The sequence below is a fragment of the Balaenoptera ricei genome, chromosome 7 (genome assembly GCF_028023285.1).
Source record: "Balaenoptera ricei isolate mBalRic1 chromosome 7, mBalRic1.hap2, whole genome shotgun sequence".
Classification (NCBI taxonomy): domain Eukaryota; kingdom Metazoa; phylum Chordata; class Mammalia; order Artiodactyla; family Balaenopteridae; genus Balaenoptera; species Balaenoptera ricei.
This window is the reverse complement of record NC_082645.1, coordinates 89,194,782-89,211,690: the sequence shown is the minus strand read 5'-3', so window position 1 is coordinate 89,211,690 and position 16,909 is coordinate 89,194,782. Positions and strand designations below refer to the sequence as shown.

The following is a 16,909-nucleotide window of genomic DNA, read 5'->3' as shown; positions in this document are numbered from 1 at the left end:
ATCAAGTGGGATTTATCCCAGAGATGCAAGGATCCTTCAACAGACGCAAATCAATGAATGTGATACACCATACTAACAAACTGAAGAAGAAAAACCATATGATCATCTCAATAGATGCAGAAAAGGCTTTTGACAAAATTCAACACCCATTTATGATAAAAACTCTCCAGAAAGTGGGCATAGAGGGAAACTACCTCAACATAGTAAAGGCCATATACAACAAACCCACAGCAAACATCATTCTCAATGGTGAAAAACTGAAAGCATTTCCTCTAAGATCAGGAACAAGACAAGGATGTCCACTCTCGCCACTATTATTCAACATAGTTTTGGAAGTCCTAGCCATGGCAATCAGAGAAAAAAAGAAATAAAAGGAATACAAATTGGAAAAGAAGAAGTAAAACTGTCACTGTTTGCAGATGACATGATACTATACACAGAGAATCCTAAAGATGTCACCAGAAAACTACTAGAGCTAATCAATGAATTTGGTAAAGTTGCAGGATACAAAATTAATGCACAGAAATCTCTTGCATTCCTATACACTAACAACGAAAGATCAGAAGAGAAATTAAGGAAACAATCCCATTCACCATTGCAACAAAAAGAATAAAATACCTAGGAACAAACCTACTTAAGGAGACAAAGGACCTGTATGCAGAAAACTATAAGACACTGATGAAAGAGATCAAAGATGACACAAACAGTTGGAGAGATATACCATGTTCGTAGATTGGAAGAATCAATACTGTGAAAATGACTATACTACCGCAAGCAATCTACAGATTCAATGCGATCCCTATCAAATTACCAATGACATTTTTTACAGAACTAGAACAAGAAATCTTCAAATTTGTATGGAGACACAAAAGACCCTGAATAGCCAAAACAATCTTGAGGGAAAAAAATGGAGCTGGAGCAATCAGACTCCCTGACTTCAGACTATACTATAAAGCTACAGTAATCAAGTCAATATGGTAGTGGCACAAAAACAGAAATATAGATCAATGGAACAGGAGGGAAAGCCCAGAGATAAACCCACACACCTATGGTCAACTAATCTATGACAAAGGAAGCAAGGATATACAATGGAGAAAAGAGAGTCTCTTCAATGAGTGGTGCTGGGAAAACTGGACAGCTACGTGTAAAAGAATGAAATTACAACATTCCCTAACACCACACACAAAAATAAATTCAAAATGGATTAAAGATCTAAATGTAAGACCGGACACTATAAAACTCTTAAGAGGAAAATATAGGAAGAAGACTCTTTGACATAAATCACAGCAAGATCTTTTTTGACCCACCTCCTAGAGTAATGGAAATAAAAACAAAAATAAACAAATGGGACCTCATGAAACTTCAAAGCTTTTGCACAGCAAAGGAAACCATAAACAAGACGAAAAGACAACCTTCAGAATGGGAGAAAATATTTGCAAACGAATCAATGGACAAAGGATTAATCTCCAAAAACTATCAACAGCTCATGCAGCTCAATACAAAAAAAACAAACAACCCAACCAAAATATGGGCAGAAGACCTAAAAAGACAGTTCTCTAAAGAAGACATACATATGGCCAAGAGGCACATGAAAAGATGCTCAACATCACTAATTATTAGAGAAATGTAAATCAGAACTATAAAAAGGTATCACCTCACACCAGTCAGAATGGCCATCATCAGAAAATCTACAAACAACAAATGCTGGAGAGGGTGTGGAGAAAAGGGAACCCGCTTGCACTGCTGGTGGGAATGTAAATTGATAGAGCCACTATGGAGAACAGTATGGAGGTTCCTTAAAAAACTAAAAATAGAACTACTATATGACCCAGCAATCCCACTACTGGGCATATACCCTGAGAAAACCATAATTCAAAAAGACACATGCACCCCGATGTTCACTGCAGCACTATTTACAATAGCCAGGACATGGAAGCAACCTAAATGCCCATCGACAGACGAATGGATAAAGAAGATGTGGTACATATATACAATGGAATATTACTCAGCCATAAAAAGGAATGAAATTGGGTCATTTGTTGAGACGTGGATGGATCTAGGGACTGTCATACAGAGTGAAGTAAGTCAGAAAGAGAAGAACAAATATCGTATATTAACGCATGTATGTGGAACCTAGAAAAATGGTACAGATGAACCGGTTTGCAGGGCAGAAGTTGAGACACAGATGTAGAGAACAAACATGGACCCCAGGGGGGGAAAGCGGGGGGTTGGGGGGTGGGATGAACTGGGAGATTGGGATTGACATTTATACACTAATATGTATAAAACAGATAACTAATAAGAACCTGCTGCATTAAAAAAATTAAATTAAAAAAAAACTCTGATGTGTTAAATCACCTCAATCTATGGAAATTAAATCTCCCTAATTCAGCTTGATGTTCACTTGCATGGTTCACTCCTCTCTGTGGAGGTAAAAGACAAAAGTTACAGGGAAGGATGCAAACATCAGTTCTCAAATTTCTACTTTCTCCTTCTTCATTCTAGGTACGTTTAACATTATTCTATTTGTGAGAACAAACAGAAGTTAAATACAAACCTCCTTTCTGTATATTCTATGACCATTCATAACAAACAAAGACTACCACCATTAAAAGTCTCTTTTTAAAGCAAGGTATAAAGGTAATATAGAACATGAACATAATATTTTTAAAATATATCATACGTAGATGTACATGTCAAAAAGATTTAAAAGTATAAATACCAGCTGTATATTCAAAATGATTAGGCAATTTTAAGTTTCTTCCTTAATATTTATTGTATTTTCTAATAATTTTTCAACAACGAGCATGTATTTTAATGGTTTTTATTAAGAATTTACAATCTTTGTATCATTTTAGTAACTACTTTTTAATGAAACTGACTAGTAAGCCATGATTCTGTTATCCCCTTATAAACCCTTCCTGCAATTTTTAATGAATTCTGAGAGTATCCTTGCTGATAATGAGAAAAAAGGAAAGCTATTAATGACATCTTTCCCATTATTCAAAAGAAAGATTTCAGATAAAACATTAAGGTAAATTCTTTTTTTTTAATTAAATCTTTATTGGAGTATAATTGCTTTACAATGTTGTGTTAGTTTCTGCTGTATAACCAAGTGAATCAGCTATATGTATACATATACCCCCATATCCCCTCCCTCTTGCATCTCCCTCCCACCCTCCCTATCCCACCCCTCTAGGCGGTCAAAGAACCGAGGTGATCTCCCTGTGCTATGCGGCTGCTTCCCACTAGCTATCTATTTTACATTTGGTAGTGTATATATGTCCATGCCACTCTCTCACTTCGTCCCAGCTTACCCTTCCCCCTCCCCGTGTCCTCAAGTCCATTCTCTACGTCTGCGTCTTTATTCCTGTCCTGCCCCTAGGTTCTTCAGAACCTTTTGTTTTTTTAGATTCCATATATTATGTGCTAATATTCAGTATTTGTTTTTCTCTTTCTGACTTACTTCACTCTGTATGACAGACTCTAGGTCCATCCACCTCACTACAAATAACTCAATTTCTTTTTATGGCTGAGTAATATTCCATTGTATATATGTGCCACATCTTCTTTATCCATTCATCTGTCGACGGACACTTAGGTTGCTTCCATGGCCTGGCTATTGTAAATAGTGCTGCAATGAACATTGTGGTACATGACTCTTTTTGAATTATGGTTTTCTCAGGGTATATGCCCAGTAGTGGGATTGCTGCGTCGTATGTTACTTCTATTTTTAGTTTTTTAAGGTCCCTCCATACTGTTCTCCATAGTGGCTGTATCAGTTTACATTCCCACCAGCAGTGCAAGAGGGTTCCCTCTTCTCTACACCCTCTCCAGCATTTATCAAAACATTAAGGTAAATTCTTAATTTCTGTTCTTCTGAGCAAGGCCATTTTACTGGATGACTTTGTTCTTAATCTAAACAATGGACAATGGGATTTTACTATGTATCTATGTGAATTAGCACTCACAAAAAAGAATAACTTTCTTTTACCTAAGAAAAGGAAAAATATAAATATGAACAAGTTGGTTTTTCAGACTTACTTTAGGAAAGTAACAAATATAATCTTATTTCATCCGCCAAAGCATTGAAGCAACCCATGTTATTATAAAATTCTCCATTTGTAAATAGGTAAATTCCAAGTTAATCAAAAATGTTTTAAAAGTTTCTGGACACTCCCTAGATTAGGAATTAATGTTTATATTTATAAATTAAGAAAAAAAAAAAACACAGGTTTTACATTTATCTCCAAAAAGTCCTTAACAATAACTTAAATCCTTTTTACAGGAAAGAAAATCAATCAGGGAAGCAGGAAACTGTAGTTGTAACTTTTTATCATCACATTTTAGAAAAAATATTTTGACTATCACTTTTTCTAGAGGTTGAAATAAAACAGAATCATCTAACTTTTTACTAAAGATGATTTTTAAATTTCTAATGTTAACTGCATTAGTAACCTGGAAAACTACTACTTACAACCTTGCTGTACCTGTAGATTGTATTTGTGTGTTAATACAGGTAATATTTGATCACTCCTAATGCCAACAGATAACATTTCTGAAGGACATTTTCATGATAGAAATAATTTAAACACGGTATGTTTGTTTTCAGAAGGACAGCACACCATTTTCCTTCCTTTGCTCAATCTTCACACTAAATATAATCCACATTTAGAATATTCTTATTTACCTTATTTTTTTATATTCCCATGCATAAAACCAGCTATTTAAGGACACTGAGCAAAGAACCTTATCATTTGTTACTTATGATCAGTAGATTTGCCTTTTTTCTGCTTTACAGGCAAAAATTATATTTCCACAAAATAAAATGAGTGCTGGGTGAGTTAACTTGAGCTAACGGTTAGGACATGATGCTATAATAAGGCTAAATTGACCATTTGATCACCGATCCCACCAAATGACTTTCATCTATCGCAGGGTCACAGGCAGCATCGAAACTCCTGCTGGTCAGTTTGCTGGTCACCAAGAAGAGCCAGGCAAATGAGCAGCTGGGTCAGCACAAATCCACTATCACCATCTTCTATTCATCAACTTTACCACAAACAAATCATGTAAGAGTTGTCATCTGGGGAGAGATCCCCAACAATATACCCAATCTTAACACAGATGATAATCTAAGAGGTAAAAGTGTAAAGTTTATTTTAGATGCTAAATTGAAGAAATAAGATATTTAAAAACCCAAGTCCATTTCTATTAGCCAGTATTTATACTTTGAATTTTAAAATACCATCCCATTAAATTCTGAGTCCCATTGCTAAGACAAATGATGGCAGTAACATTCTTCGCTCTTGAACTGGAATAAATGTATAAAATATATAAAAAGATGACAGTTGTTGATCCCTTTACTCTCTCAGCTTTATTAATTCAGGTACTTTTACCTTTATGTAACAACTGTAATATAAGAGGAACTATACCTTCAAATTACAATAAAAATTATCTTCCAAAGAGAGAGAAATCTGTTTCTTTCTTTTTTTTTAATTTAGTGGTGAAAACCGCAACCCAATCAGTTTTCCACCCTCAATTTCTCTTCTGACCTGTAACTCTTTCTCATAATATGTTGCACAAGGGATTGTAATTACAACTTCAGTCCTTTTAATTTGCCTCCCCTAGAGACTGAATTCCCAGAGTGAGGACAGCATAGCTTCTTCCTTCTTCCCACCTGCAGCCCATTAAGAGTATAAACTGACACACTACATGGTATTCATTTGCTCACAGATCAGCCTCTCCTACTAACTACACTATGAGATTCTGTGGACACAAGGTATGAATTATCAACACTTGACACAGTGCCAGGCTATAGAAGACTTTCAAATGTATTTAGTGAAAAATTGAGCATCTTAACCTTTGAATCTCTCCTACCACACTCAGTATCAGCAAAGCACCCTATGAATATGGACAATTGTACTTTTTGTATGAATCTTTGACCCAAGTCACATTCTTTCTTTTCCTACTAGCCATACTTTCAACTGCCTCTTTGGAGGGAAAAGCCTTGGGTTATGTCTGATTTATTCTCCAATACAAATATTCACTACAAGAAAATACAGAGTTCAGGATATGTCTAATCAAGCAAAATCTCACAATGCTATCCTTGATTAACCATGTATGTGGTCCTTACAAAATTTATGAACCTGTAAATTTCAACACCTATTTTTTTTGGTTTACACCAAGACTTGAGAATGCTTCCCAATACAGCTGATGTTAAAAAGGATGCCTGGAGAGATGGAGGTGGGAACAGGAAAAAAAGACCATAGTGAAGGAACAATTTAACGTATTTCTTCCATTTCCACCTTCATCCTAAGAGAATTTAAATGGGAAGGGAAAAAATGCAGGTAGAACCTGTGATTCAGAATAAGCTATAAAGAAAACAAAAGATACTGACTTTGCAAACTGTGCGTCTTAAACCATCCTTTCAAATAATTTTTAAAGAGGAATTTTTTTTTAATCCACAGAATCTTTTGCTTTTTCCAGGAGCAGGTGGATTTCATCTCACCCAATATCCCCCGCCTCCATACGCATACATACAGCGCTACCACTGAGTCCCTGTGCCAAACCAATCATCACAGGAAAAACTAAACCATGAGGATCATTTCCTAATTCTCTCTGAAAAATAATCCCCAAATTTTTCCCCACAGGCAAATTACCTATTCTAATGGGATTGGGGGAAGGTGGCGGGACGGAAGAGTTCATTATCATGCAGCTTCTCATTCTCTATAGGGAGAAAAATAGCATTAACTTCCAACAAGAGACAGCTACTCTTATACTGTATCCCCAGTTAGAACCTAAAAACAAGCAAAAAAACAAAAAAAACAAAAACCGATCTTTTGATGCATTCAAATGAATAGAAAGCTGAGACAGTTTACTTTGCAGCAATATAACCCCTTAAAAATCTTCCAGAGCTTGGGGGATGGGGGTGACCCATCAATCCCCCCACACCCTTGCCATATGGGGGAGCAGGATTCTGTCAAATAGAAAATGCCACTCTCCGCCTCCTCCGCCATCCCGAAAATTGACTGGCACCGAGTGCGGAGGCGGCCGAGGGAAGAAGCGAGGAGGCGGGGGACACACCACACACACACACACACACACACACACACACACACACCACACACCCGCACCGAGGGCTGATTCATGGCTTTTTAAAATGTTTTAAAGCTACAATTTCCTCCAACCGGAGAATTCTCACCCATTCCCCAACCGCAGCTCCCACCATGCTCCTCCCCCCCTACATGGGGGTCAGCTGGACTGTGTCCCAGCCGCGGCCTCGACCCCGCGCGCCCTACGCCCCCAGGCGCGCGGCCCCTGGCCGGGGGTCCCCCACGCGCCCTCACCACCCCGAGGCCCGACGCGCCCAGGCCGGGAGATGCGTCGCACCTGGATGTAGTTGTTCTCGCAGTAATCGGCCACCCGTTCCAGATTCGTGTAACTGTCGAAGAGGGCCCGGCGGCCCCCCGGGATTTCCTCCTCCAGCAGCATCTGCAGCTCCGCCATCTTCACATCCTCCTCCTCCTCATACAGACCGCAGAGGCAGTGGCGGCAGCAGCGCCAGGGAAACCCAAGACTGGGAGAGGAGGAGCGGCGGCGACGGCGGCAGCAACCGGGAGGAGCGAGAAACACTCCCCGCCAGCGACAGGGGAGGGGGCAGCACGAACGGGGGCGGGGCGCGAGCCGACGGACTCCGAGGACGGTCACCGCGGCGACGGCCGGCACGGCGCGCGCACGCGCGCTCGCCTCCCTCCGCCTCCGGGAGCCCGAAAAAGATTCCCACCCTTGGTCCCGCCGCCCGCCCCTCCCCCACTTCCGGCGTCTCCTAGCGACCGCGGGAGTGGGGGCCGGGATGCGCGCGGGAGTAGCGCGCGCAGTTAACCCTTCGGTCCCCGCAGGTTGCGTGGCTGGAGAAGCGCCCCTGGCTGTCTTTGTTAGTCCGGCGTGAACGCCCACCCGGCTCCGCCGTCTTTCGGCCCGCGTCTTCAGCGACTCCCCTCGGCGTTATCCTCAATCTGGGGCCCAACCCCATGGTCATGGGCCTGAGGGATAACATCAGCCCACTAAACTTTCATGCAGCTTTAAGTGCCGCCCCACTTTTCATTTTTCTCTTCATCTTTGACCTCATCCATCCTCACTGGTACAAATAAGTAAATTTCAATTTCCTAATCCCAAATTTCCTGTCCTTCGCCTTTTTTGCACCTGTTTGCCCATTGACACCGTTTCCCCCTGCCAGGTTAGCCTCTGTTCTGTTCTCCTTTGACCATCCTCCGGACTTCAGCTTTTTGCGCTTGCCCTCTCTTTGCTTCGCTTCCTCAGTGACAACCTTTTCTGTCATTTCTCTTAGTCTGTCAACTTGACTTTTTTCTTCGTCTATTCCGTGTTTAAAGTTTCGAAAACGGTTTTGCTGGTACTTTCATTCCTCACAGGACTGTTACATGGATAAAATAAATGTTTAAAGCACTTTGGGAAACGATAAATGACACAAAAATTCAAGGTATATCATTTTGATCTTGCAGTTATTATTCTGTTATTCCTTAGATACTTATCTTTTTTTCCTAAATCTGACTACTCCACACAATGTAATCTTAAAAAACTAAAATTCCTGACACCTACTGAGATATTATAAAGTCCATGACCTTTATTTGTACTGTGGAAAGTCAAGGTTGACTACATTTGCAGTTTAGAGCAAGATTCATTATTTCAACTCTTGTATTTGTGATCTCTTGGCCCTCCTACAGTGATTTTTTCCCCCCTCTTTTTTTTTCTTCCCAGATTATGAGGAAACTATATTATACTTTCTCAAAAAATCACTTTAATGCCTTACCATTACACATTTCTGGAGCAATCTCTGATGATGTTATATTGGCTTTATTATATACACATTAGCAAATTGTGTTGAGTTTTCTCTGTGGAACCCAAATTAAAGGATACTGAAAATGTTGTTCCAGTCCAGCTAGTTTTGTTCTTAACCACTTTAAACATCTTCCGTATTAGTGGTTCTCAAACTTAAGTGTGAAGAGCTCTTTAAAATGAAAGCTGCAGGGTCACACTCTAGAGATTCATTAGCTTTAGTGATGGAATGGAGTAGTTACTTAAATGGCCCATAAACATGCTTCAGGGATTAACATATTAGATCAAGCAAACTTTTCTTTCGGACTAAAGTTCAGTGAATCAAAGGGTACTGTTGAGCTGTGAGAAGTCCACCAGGGTCAGTTAAATGCTAAACAGACTCTTCCGCCATTAGTTGTTTCCACCTAGCATTCTTTCAAATACTGCTTAGCAATTAGCCCAATAAACAGTTCTCCCCAGAGGGACGATTCATCATCCTAGGTATCACTGCGTGAAGATTCTAGTATGCACTTTCTCAAATTAATATGTGACTTCTTTGGATCTTAGCTTCCTTATCTGAAAAATCAAAGGGTTAAACTCAGGTCAGTTCTCAAACTTCTGAGTGGATTGCAATCACCTGCAGGGCTTGTTGAACCGCAGGATCGCTAGGCCCCAGCCCCAGACTTTCTCACTCAGTTGATCTGCCCCACTTCATAGTTCTAACAAGGTCCCAGGGGGTGCCAATGAAACTGCCCTTCTGGTTCTGAAGGTCTAAGTGGGAATCTCTGCCAAGAGAAGACCTTTTAATATTCGGCAGACTCTAAGAATTGAAGGACATAGATACACACTTCTGCTGCCACCAAGAACATTTCAGCAAAAAAGAAGACAACTACAAAATCTATACAAAGTACATGCATCGTGTGTGCATATATATTATCTGAGTGGAGGGATTGTAGGGTTGTTTGGTTTTGTGCATCTTAATTCTTCTAAAATGAGCATGGATTACTTTATAAGAGTCCAGGGAGGCTATTACCTCCCTAAATCAGAGAGAATACTTTTATTAATGCATAAAATTTAAAGCAATTTTATCATCAGTTTGATTCAAAGTAAGCATTAAAAAGTAGACTTTTTACATATTAACCCAGTCATGCCAAGTGCAGTTGATTTTTTTTTAATCTAATTGCAGGTCCTTATATTTGTTTCCAATTATGCCTTGGCTTTTTCCCAAATTTAAACCCTCATTACAATCTCCTGAAATAAATTATCTTGCTTCACATCATCTACTGATTTGATAAGCAAGACTTTGGGGTTCATTATAGCCTTCAATAAGAATGTTGAAATCAAGGCCAAGAAGAGGGCCTAACGGCTTGGCCCTGGAAGACTCACTTAGTTGGTCAGAGCCACTCTCAGTATGCCTTAAATTGGGCCACTTGTGACTGTACCTTAAAGGATTCACATTTATCCAGTATTTCATCATCATAGTCACGTGACTGGTGAGAAAGTGTCAAATTCTTCTGCTGAAATAAAGATACTGTGGAATTCCCCTGATGTATCTCATCCTAGCAACTCTATACTTAAATGAGGAAATTAAGGTAAAGCATATAATATATTGCCTAATATTATGGGCTCTAAAGAAATAAATGTTGCTTAACTGAATTGTTTACATTGCTTGTCTTACGATATCTAGAAGACATACCGATTCACTTCAGACTTTCCCCCCAGACTCTTCCTGCACACACTGACATGATAATTCATCATAAACATTGTTTTCAGGGACTTCCCTGGTGGTCCAGTGGGAGGCACTCCATCCTCCCAATGCAGGGGGTCTGGGTTCCATCCCTGGTCGGGGAACTAGATCCCACATGCATACCGCAATAAGCCCGCATGCCACAACTAAGAAGTCCGCATGCTGCAACTAAAGATCCTGTGTGCTAAGACCTGGCACAGCCTAAATAAATAAATAAATAAATAAACATTTAAAAAAGGAAAAAAAGATGCTCAACATCACTAATCATCAGGGAAACGAGACATCACCTCACACCTGTCAGAATAGCTATCACCAAAAAGAATACAAAAAAAAAAAAAACCACATTATTTTCATCATTAACTCTTTGCCTCCAAATTCTCAGTCTCTCTTTTAAATGACATCAACCTATCAGGTTTAAAATCCTTAACATTGAGTATTAATTAGTAGTTAATATTACTGTATTTTCTCATACATTTTAAAAATTTATTAGAGAACAAATAATATCTATGGCACCTAAAGAATACCATCTGTCTCATTTCCACACAATGGCACTTTCTGTAATATTTATCCCTTTTCCTGGTTTTACATTAAATGCTTGGAAACTATTAAATAAGAAACTATAAGAATGTCATCCTTCTTCATGAAGATACTTGGGACTGTTTTCTTTCTTTACCTTGAGAATCTCAAAACTAGTTTTCTGGCTGCTATATGATTTTATCAGGCAATACCAAGTTGGATATATATGTACATATACAGTTCAACGAATGAATATGTATTTCAATGAAATTTAAAAGAATTCCTTTTTCAGCAGTTAAGTTCCCTGTTTGAGATATTACACAGTAGTAATCAGGAGAAATGCAGAGTGTTTTACTCAAGCAATGACATGGTTAACTTAGTTCCTATTCTTACCCCAAACAAGAAAAATAATTATCAGTGATTAATATTTTCATACACATTTATACACATTTTAGGGTTTTAATCAAATTTAAGACTCCCAGGAAATTTTAATACCAAGTGCATATAATGTGTATATATTAAATCTTTGAAACAGATTTTCTGTATGTGATCAGAAGATAAATGACCGGGATCTAAGCCTTATATTTTTAGGCACACTTTATCATCTGAAACTTTGGTTTCAGTTTTAGTGATATAAACCTTGGTCTCAACTTTAGGGATACTTATTTAATGGTTAAAAATGTACCAAACTACTAAAAAAAAAGCTTTACTGTGCAATAGAGCATTCCATGCTCTATAGCTACATGAATACACATTTCAAGAAATAAGTTAAAAATGACTGGAAAGAATACAAAGAATCCTCCAAAATTAGTCTGTAAGAAAAAAAAACCCTCCCATTTTCAGGAAGTCAGGAGTCCACAAGTCTCATACATATTGTTTTCATTTTTATTGAAAGTCATTTTTTTGTCTCTTTATTATGGAAATTACAAACATACAGTATGGAGAATGGTGTAATGAATACACAAACATCCACTGATGAGATGTAACAATGGCTTCTATTTTACCTTATATTATTCTTATGATACAGAATTTTAAAGAAAAATTACAGTAATCATGACATTTAACCCCTAAATACTTTAGTATATATCTCTAAAAAACAAGGATATTTTGCCACATAACCACAATATTGTTGCACATCTAACAAAATCAACAATAGTCCCCTCATACTAACCAATACCCAATAAAAAGCATTTTTCAAGAAGAAATCACTCTTGAAAGGAGAGAAAATAACATATACCCAAGATACAACCTGGAAGGATTATATTTAAATATTTAGAATCTATAATAGTTTCCTATAAGAGACAACAAAATAGCTCCCTTTCCTGTGAAAAGTGAAAAGAGGAAAAAAGTTTTTCCATCGAACCATGAATGTGGACAACATAAACCTGAAATTCTTCATGACAACGTATCTCTGTGTATAGACATAACCAATGGGGTAGATAATTTATCTTGAAAGGCATATGTTTTCAAAGAATAAAAAGTCCTCAATTCTTTAAGTTTCTACTAAAATTGGTTTTACATATCCCTCCCCCACCAAAACAGTGAATTTCAGAGCTAAAGCATAAAACAGATCATCCTTTCCCACAGCAGACAGATCACCAATCAGTTCACAAAACTTGGATTTCTAAAATTAGCTACTTTTGTTCACACTTTGTCTTAAATTATGTTAAAGGTTTTATAGAGCGTCAAGCCTCAAAATGTACTAACTAGGTTTTTATTACTGACAACTATATTGACCTTCACTTAATAACATGAATTGCTAAGAGTTTGAAATATACGTTTTTCTGATTATGCTTTAATACCATTAGAACCTGTATGCTGAATATTCACTGCAGCATGTATGATTTTCAAAGCTGCTAATTTTTTTTATAATAATCTGTTTCTTATCAGTTTCAGTAATATTGCAAACAAAGAGGTTATACTTTGACAAAATTGCTAACTAAACATCATGGTATATGGTAATAAGTCTCACTAATATAGTACAAGGTTGCTAAGAATATCATTGACCACCGATTGCTATGTTCATGAAATGGAATGTAGAAGAGGTTAACAGCAAAAAAAGTGACTCATGATATTCCTTGTCGAAGTAATTTTATGTAGCCTCTTGGAAAGAAAGGAGCAGAAGAGAATAACTTTGGTATTTTAAAATGGCAAGGAATACTGAATTTAACTACACTTAAAATACATCAGTAGGATTTCTTCCTTCCTCCTCCACAGGAATTAACAATATATTTCTCACAGATTTCTATTATCTAGATGTCCAACCATATGAATAAGTGAATGACTCATATCACTGAAATATTTCATAGGGTTTTATAATGATATTTCGGGGAAAAATCCCATTTTACCTTCCAGCAGAAAATGTTTGGCAATTATTAAAATACAGGAAAGTAAGAGCTCCATCAGTGAAATGGGGCTTCAGATAAGAGACTTTTAGTGTACTGTATCACTTTTGCAACTTTAATAAAAATCTGTATTATCAAATTGCTTTTAAGTTTGGCATCTATTTGTTGCCTATTTTGTAAATAATTTTAAGACATCCTAGAGAGTTTTAAATCGCTTGATGATAAATCATGAAAAAGACATTTATGAGTATTTGCAAGGACAACTAGCATACAACCAGGAGGCACAGCCCTCAAAAACCACTGAGTCACAGCACCATGTGGTGTAAGGTCAGATGTGTCCAGGGCGAGCTTCATGGGCTGCAACCAGTGCAGTCCCACAGAAGCCCACACCTCAGGAGGACCCTGTGTTGGGGTATAACACTTTGAAGGCACTGCAGTGAAATTCTCAAATTTTATTTGTGAATTTGTATTTTGTAAGTGAAGTCCACTGGGACCCTGGAGTATACGCCCGGGGCTTAGAGTTTACTTCCTTGCCTCCCTAGACATGTTCTCAGTTACCAGCTTCCCGCTCTCCGGTACCCTGCACCCTGCCTGGCCTCCCTCTAACCATCCCTGCCCATTACCACTGCTGCCTTCTACCCAGAGCAGCAGTAAGATTGCATTAGGAGGAGAGTTGATGAGGGAGGCCCACTTTCTGCCACGTTACCCTCCAATGGGGGCCTGGGAGCAGGTGTGGGGAGGGCTGGGGTCCAGCCAGCAGTTTGCTCTGCAGCATCTTGAGGCAGGGCAAGGAAGAAGTCATCTCTGCTTTGGGCTGGCCGCACCACAGCATGTTCACCAGGTAACTGGGCGGGGCTCCTCTGCCTACCCCTGACCCAGGTAAACAACATTGTCCCAGCATGGAGACTTCAATCCCTTGGGGGTGGGGTTGGGAGGGGGGTCTCTCATCAACCATAGGTTAAAAGAGCAGACCCAATGGTGGGAAGGGGGGAGACTGACTTCATCCCCAGCTAAGACCCCATATTTTCATTTTGCACTGGGCATACAAATTATGTAGTTGGCCCTGATTGTGCCTCTTACAATAAAAATAAGCCCCCAAACCGTTATAAACATCATAGCATGTCCCATCATAGATGGGACATCTCTTTTCAAGTGTTTGTTTTTAGGAGACTATTATCCTATTTCTCCCAGTTATCAATAGCATAGTATAGTAATTTAGGCAATTCTTTTTGCTTAGGGGGCCTTTCCTTGGTTTTAAATTCATCCTTTAGAGAATAATATGAAACCAAAAGGAAATCACATTCTGAACAAGTTTGCGGAAAAAAAATTGTGCTAGCCTGGGCAAATTCTCATATAAAATAAGTTCTCTCAGCTTTCATTTCCCCCTTTTATAAGGCTATTGGATTAGAACATATCCGTGGAGTCTCTTAAATGTAACACAGTTTTACAAAGTCTATTAAGACTAAAGTAAATTCAAAGCTAGCACATTAGTAGATCATACTTCTAATCTCAATTTAATTAATTATCTTCAGGGGTTCTTAAATTGCAAAAAAAAATTATTATTATTATTTTTTACTATACCACAGAAGAACTAAATTATAAAACACAAACAAACATAGCTCTTTAGCAAGCATCTCAAAATCTCAGGCAGCCATGTTAAGAGTTCTCAAAGTCAAGTCATAGTTACCAGAAGGTACCAGTGACTACCCCCTTATTCTACTGCTTAATAAATTCGTATTTCCAGAATTGAGGATGAGAATTCCTTCCTCCTAAACTTTGGGTGTCCAAAATCCTAGTACTCTTCTCCTGGCCCCTGACATGCAAAAGAGAGACTGATAGACAAGTGTATCTGAAGTGAGGTAAAAGTAAGTGAAGAGGTCTGATAATGGTATCTCTCTAGGATTGCTGGATTGGAGTTCAGGCCAGAAGGAGTCTCTGGGATGTCTCTGTGCACATGGCTGGCCATTATAGAGCTGTCTCTTGTGGTTCTGAGTCAACCTATACTATGGATTAGATTTAGATGATCCCAAGGAGACTGGATCAGTTTGGGGGCTATCCAAGAGATTTAGTCCAAAATTTCCCAAACCTCCTAGGGCCCTCCTACAAATCCTCTAAATATGAAAAAAACAGAAACTCAGAACAGACTCATGGTTCTATTTCAATCCAGAATTTCATTGTGGGTTTGAAGCCAGATCAATCTCTGATCATGGAGAGAACAAGATGACATTTACCTTGGTGGGATCACCATGCTACAGAACTGCTCTGATGCTTGATTTGCATTTCTCAAAATTATATAATTCCCACAGGGCACCATCTAGATAGAAATACACCACAGTGCCCAATTCTTGTGATTAAACCCTGTATAGAGAAAGATGAAAACCTGAGAGACAGACATAAATTTTATACACACATTAAGAAAGGTTGTCATGGCAACTTCGCTTGAAGATATGTATTTTTAAATCTAAGTAAATTTAACATTCAAAACACATTTGCATCTCCCTCAAAGGCTCTGTATCAAGAATATTAAACAAATTTTTTCCAATTCCCTTTGAATCTACACTTCCTTGAAAGCTTAACAAAATCCTATGAATATAATAACAGCACTGACTTAAGCACCTATCTTTGGAAGGCTATGAGAAAATCCAAAATGAAAGCCAAATAATGTTACTCTTCTACTCCCAGAGGCCCTAGATTGCCCCCTCCAAAATTTTAAATTGTGAGCAGGCTATGCCATATAATCTCTACAAGGTCCTTTTAAGCTCTAAAAATCAATTATCTATTAGCTGCTGACCTCGCAACACAGCAACAAATCATGAAAGATGAACACACCTAGTGCTGCAGTATAATTGAACAATTCATACAAATGACTATAATCAATATTGCTCTTTAACCTAGTCAAACCAATTCCTAGCTTTGTTTCGTCTCACTCTGAACAATCTCCAGTATTTCTATTCAGCATCAGTGTTGACAGTTTTCCTTGAGAAGATATGTAGTTTAATTCTCTTGCTCATAAACTAAAAGTAACAAAAAGAATGGTTTGACTCCCAACGGTTCCTTGTGCTTCTTCCGCCTCTACAGCCTGTAACTGAAGCCTTCTGTTCTTTGTCATGTAGTCAACTACAAGTTCCTTCCTTTGTCCCTTTCAGCCACTAACCTAAAGGGTCCTTGAGTTGCTTCCAAACCCAGGACCTAGAGAGCTCAAGTGCTAGAAAGTTAAGCTTTGGCACATGAGACTCTGGGGTTCTTCCTCCTGGGGTGAAGCACAGAAGAGAGAAAACACAGTAAATTCCATGTCTGTCTGGCTCAGTGCTATATCCCCAGCATCTGGAATAAGATCTGACACACATTAAGTGACCAATAAAAAAGTGTTGCCTAACTAAATGGGTCACATTTCTTTGGACAGAAATGGAAGTCAGGAGAAGGACAGAGTCAGGAGAGTAAGAGGGCTCTGTCCTCTGACAGGGAA

At 38.5% G+C, this 16,909-nt stretch overlaps 1 protein-coding gene across 9 annotated transcripts in view; it reads right to left on the bottom strand.

Annotated features, from left to right (window-relative positions):
* Positions 1-7,720, bottom strand: part of ABI2 (abl interactor 2) — a 146,783-nt gene extending 139,063 nt beyond the window's left edge. For all 9 annotated transcript variants that reach the window (XR_009504273.1, XM_059928519.1, XM_059928512.1 and 6 more), the window contains exon 1: positions 7,393-7,720. Coding sequence is in view for 8 of the 9 variants with exons in the window: in XM_059928519.1 (XP_059784502.1) it covers positions 7,393-7,509 (117 nt within the window). In the remaining variant the exon portion in view is untranslated. The remainder of the gene's footprint in view (positions 1-7,392) is intronic.
* Between the last annotated feature and the right edge of the window lie 9,189 nt (positions 7,721-16,909).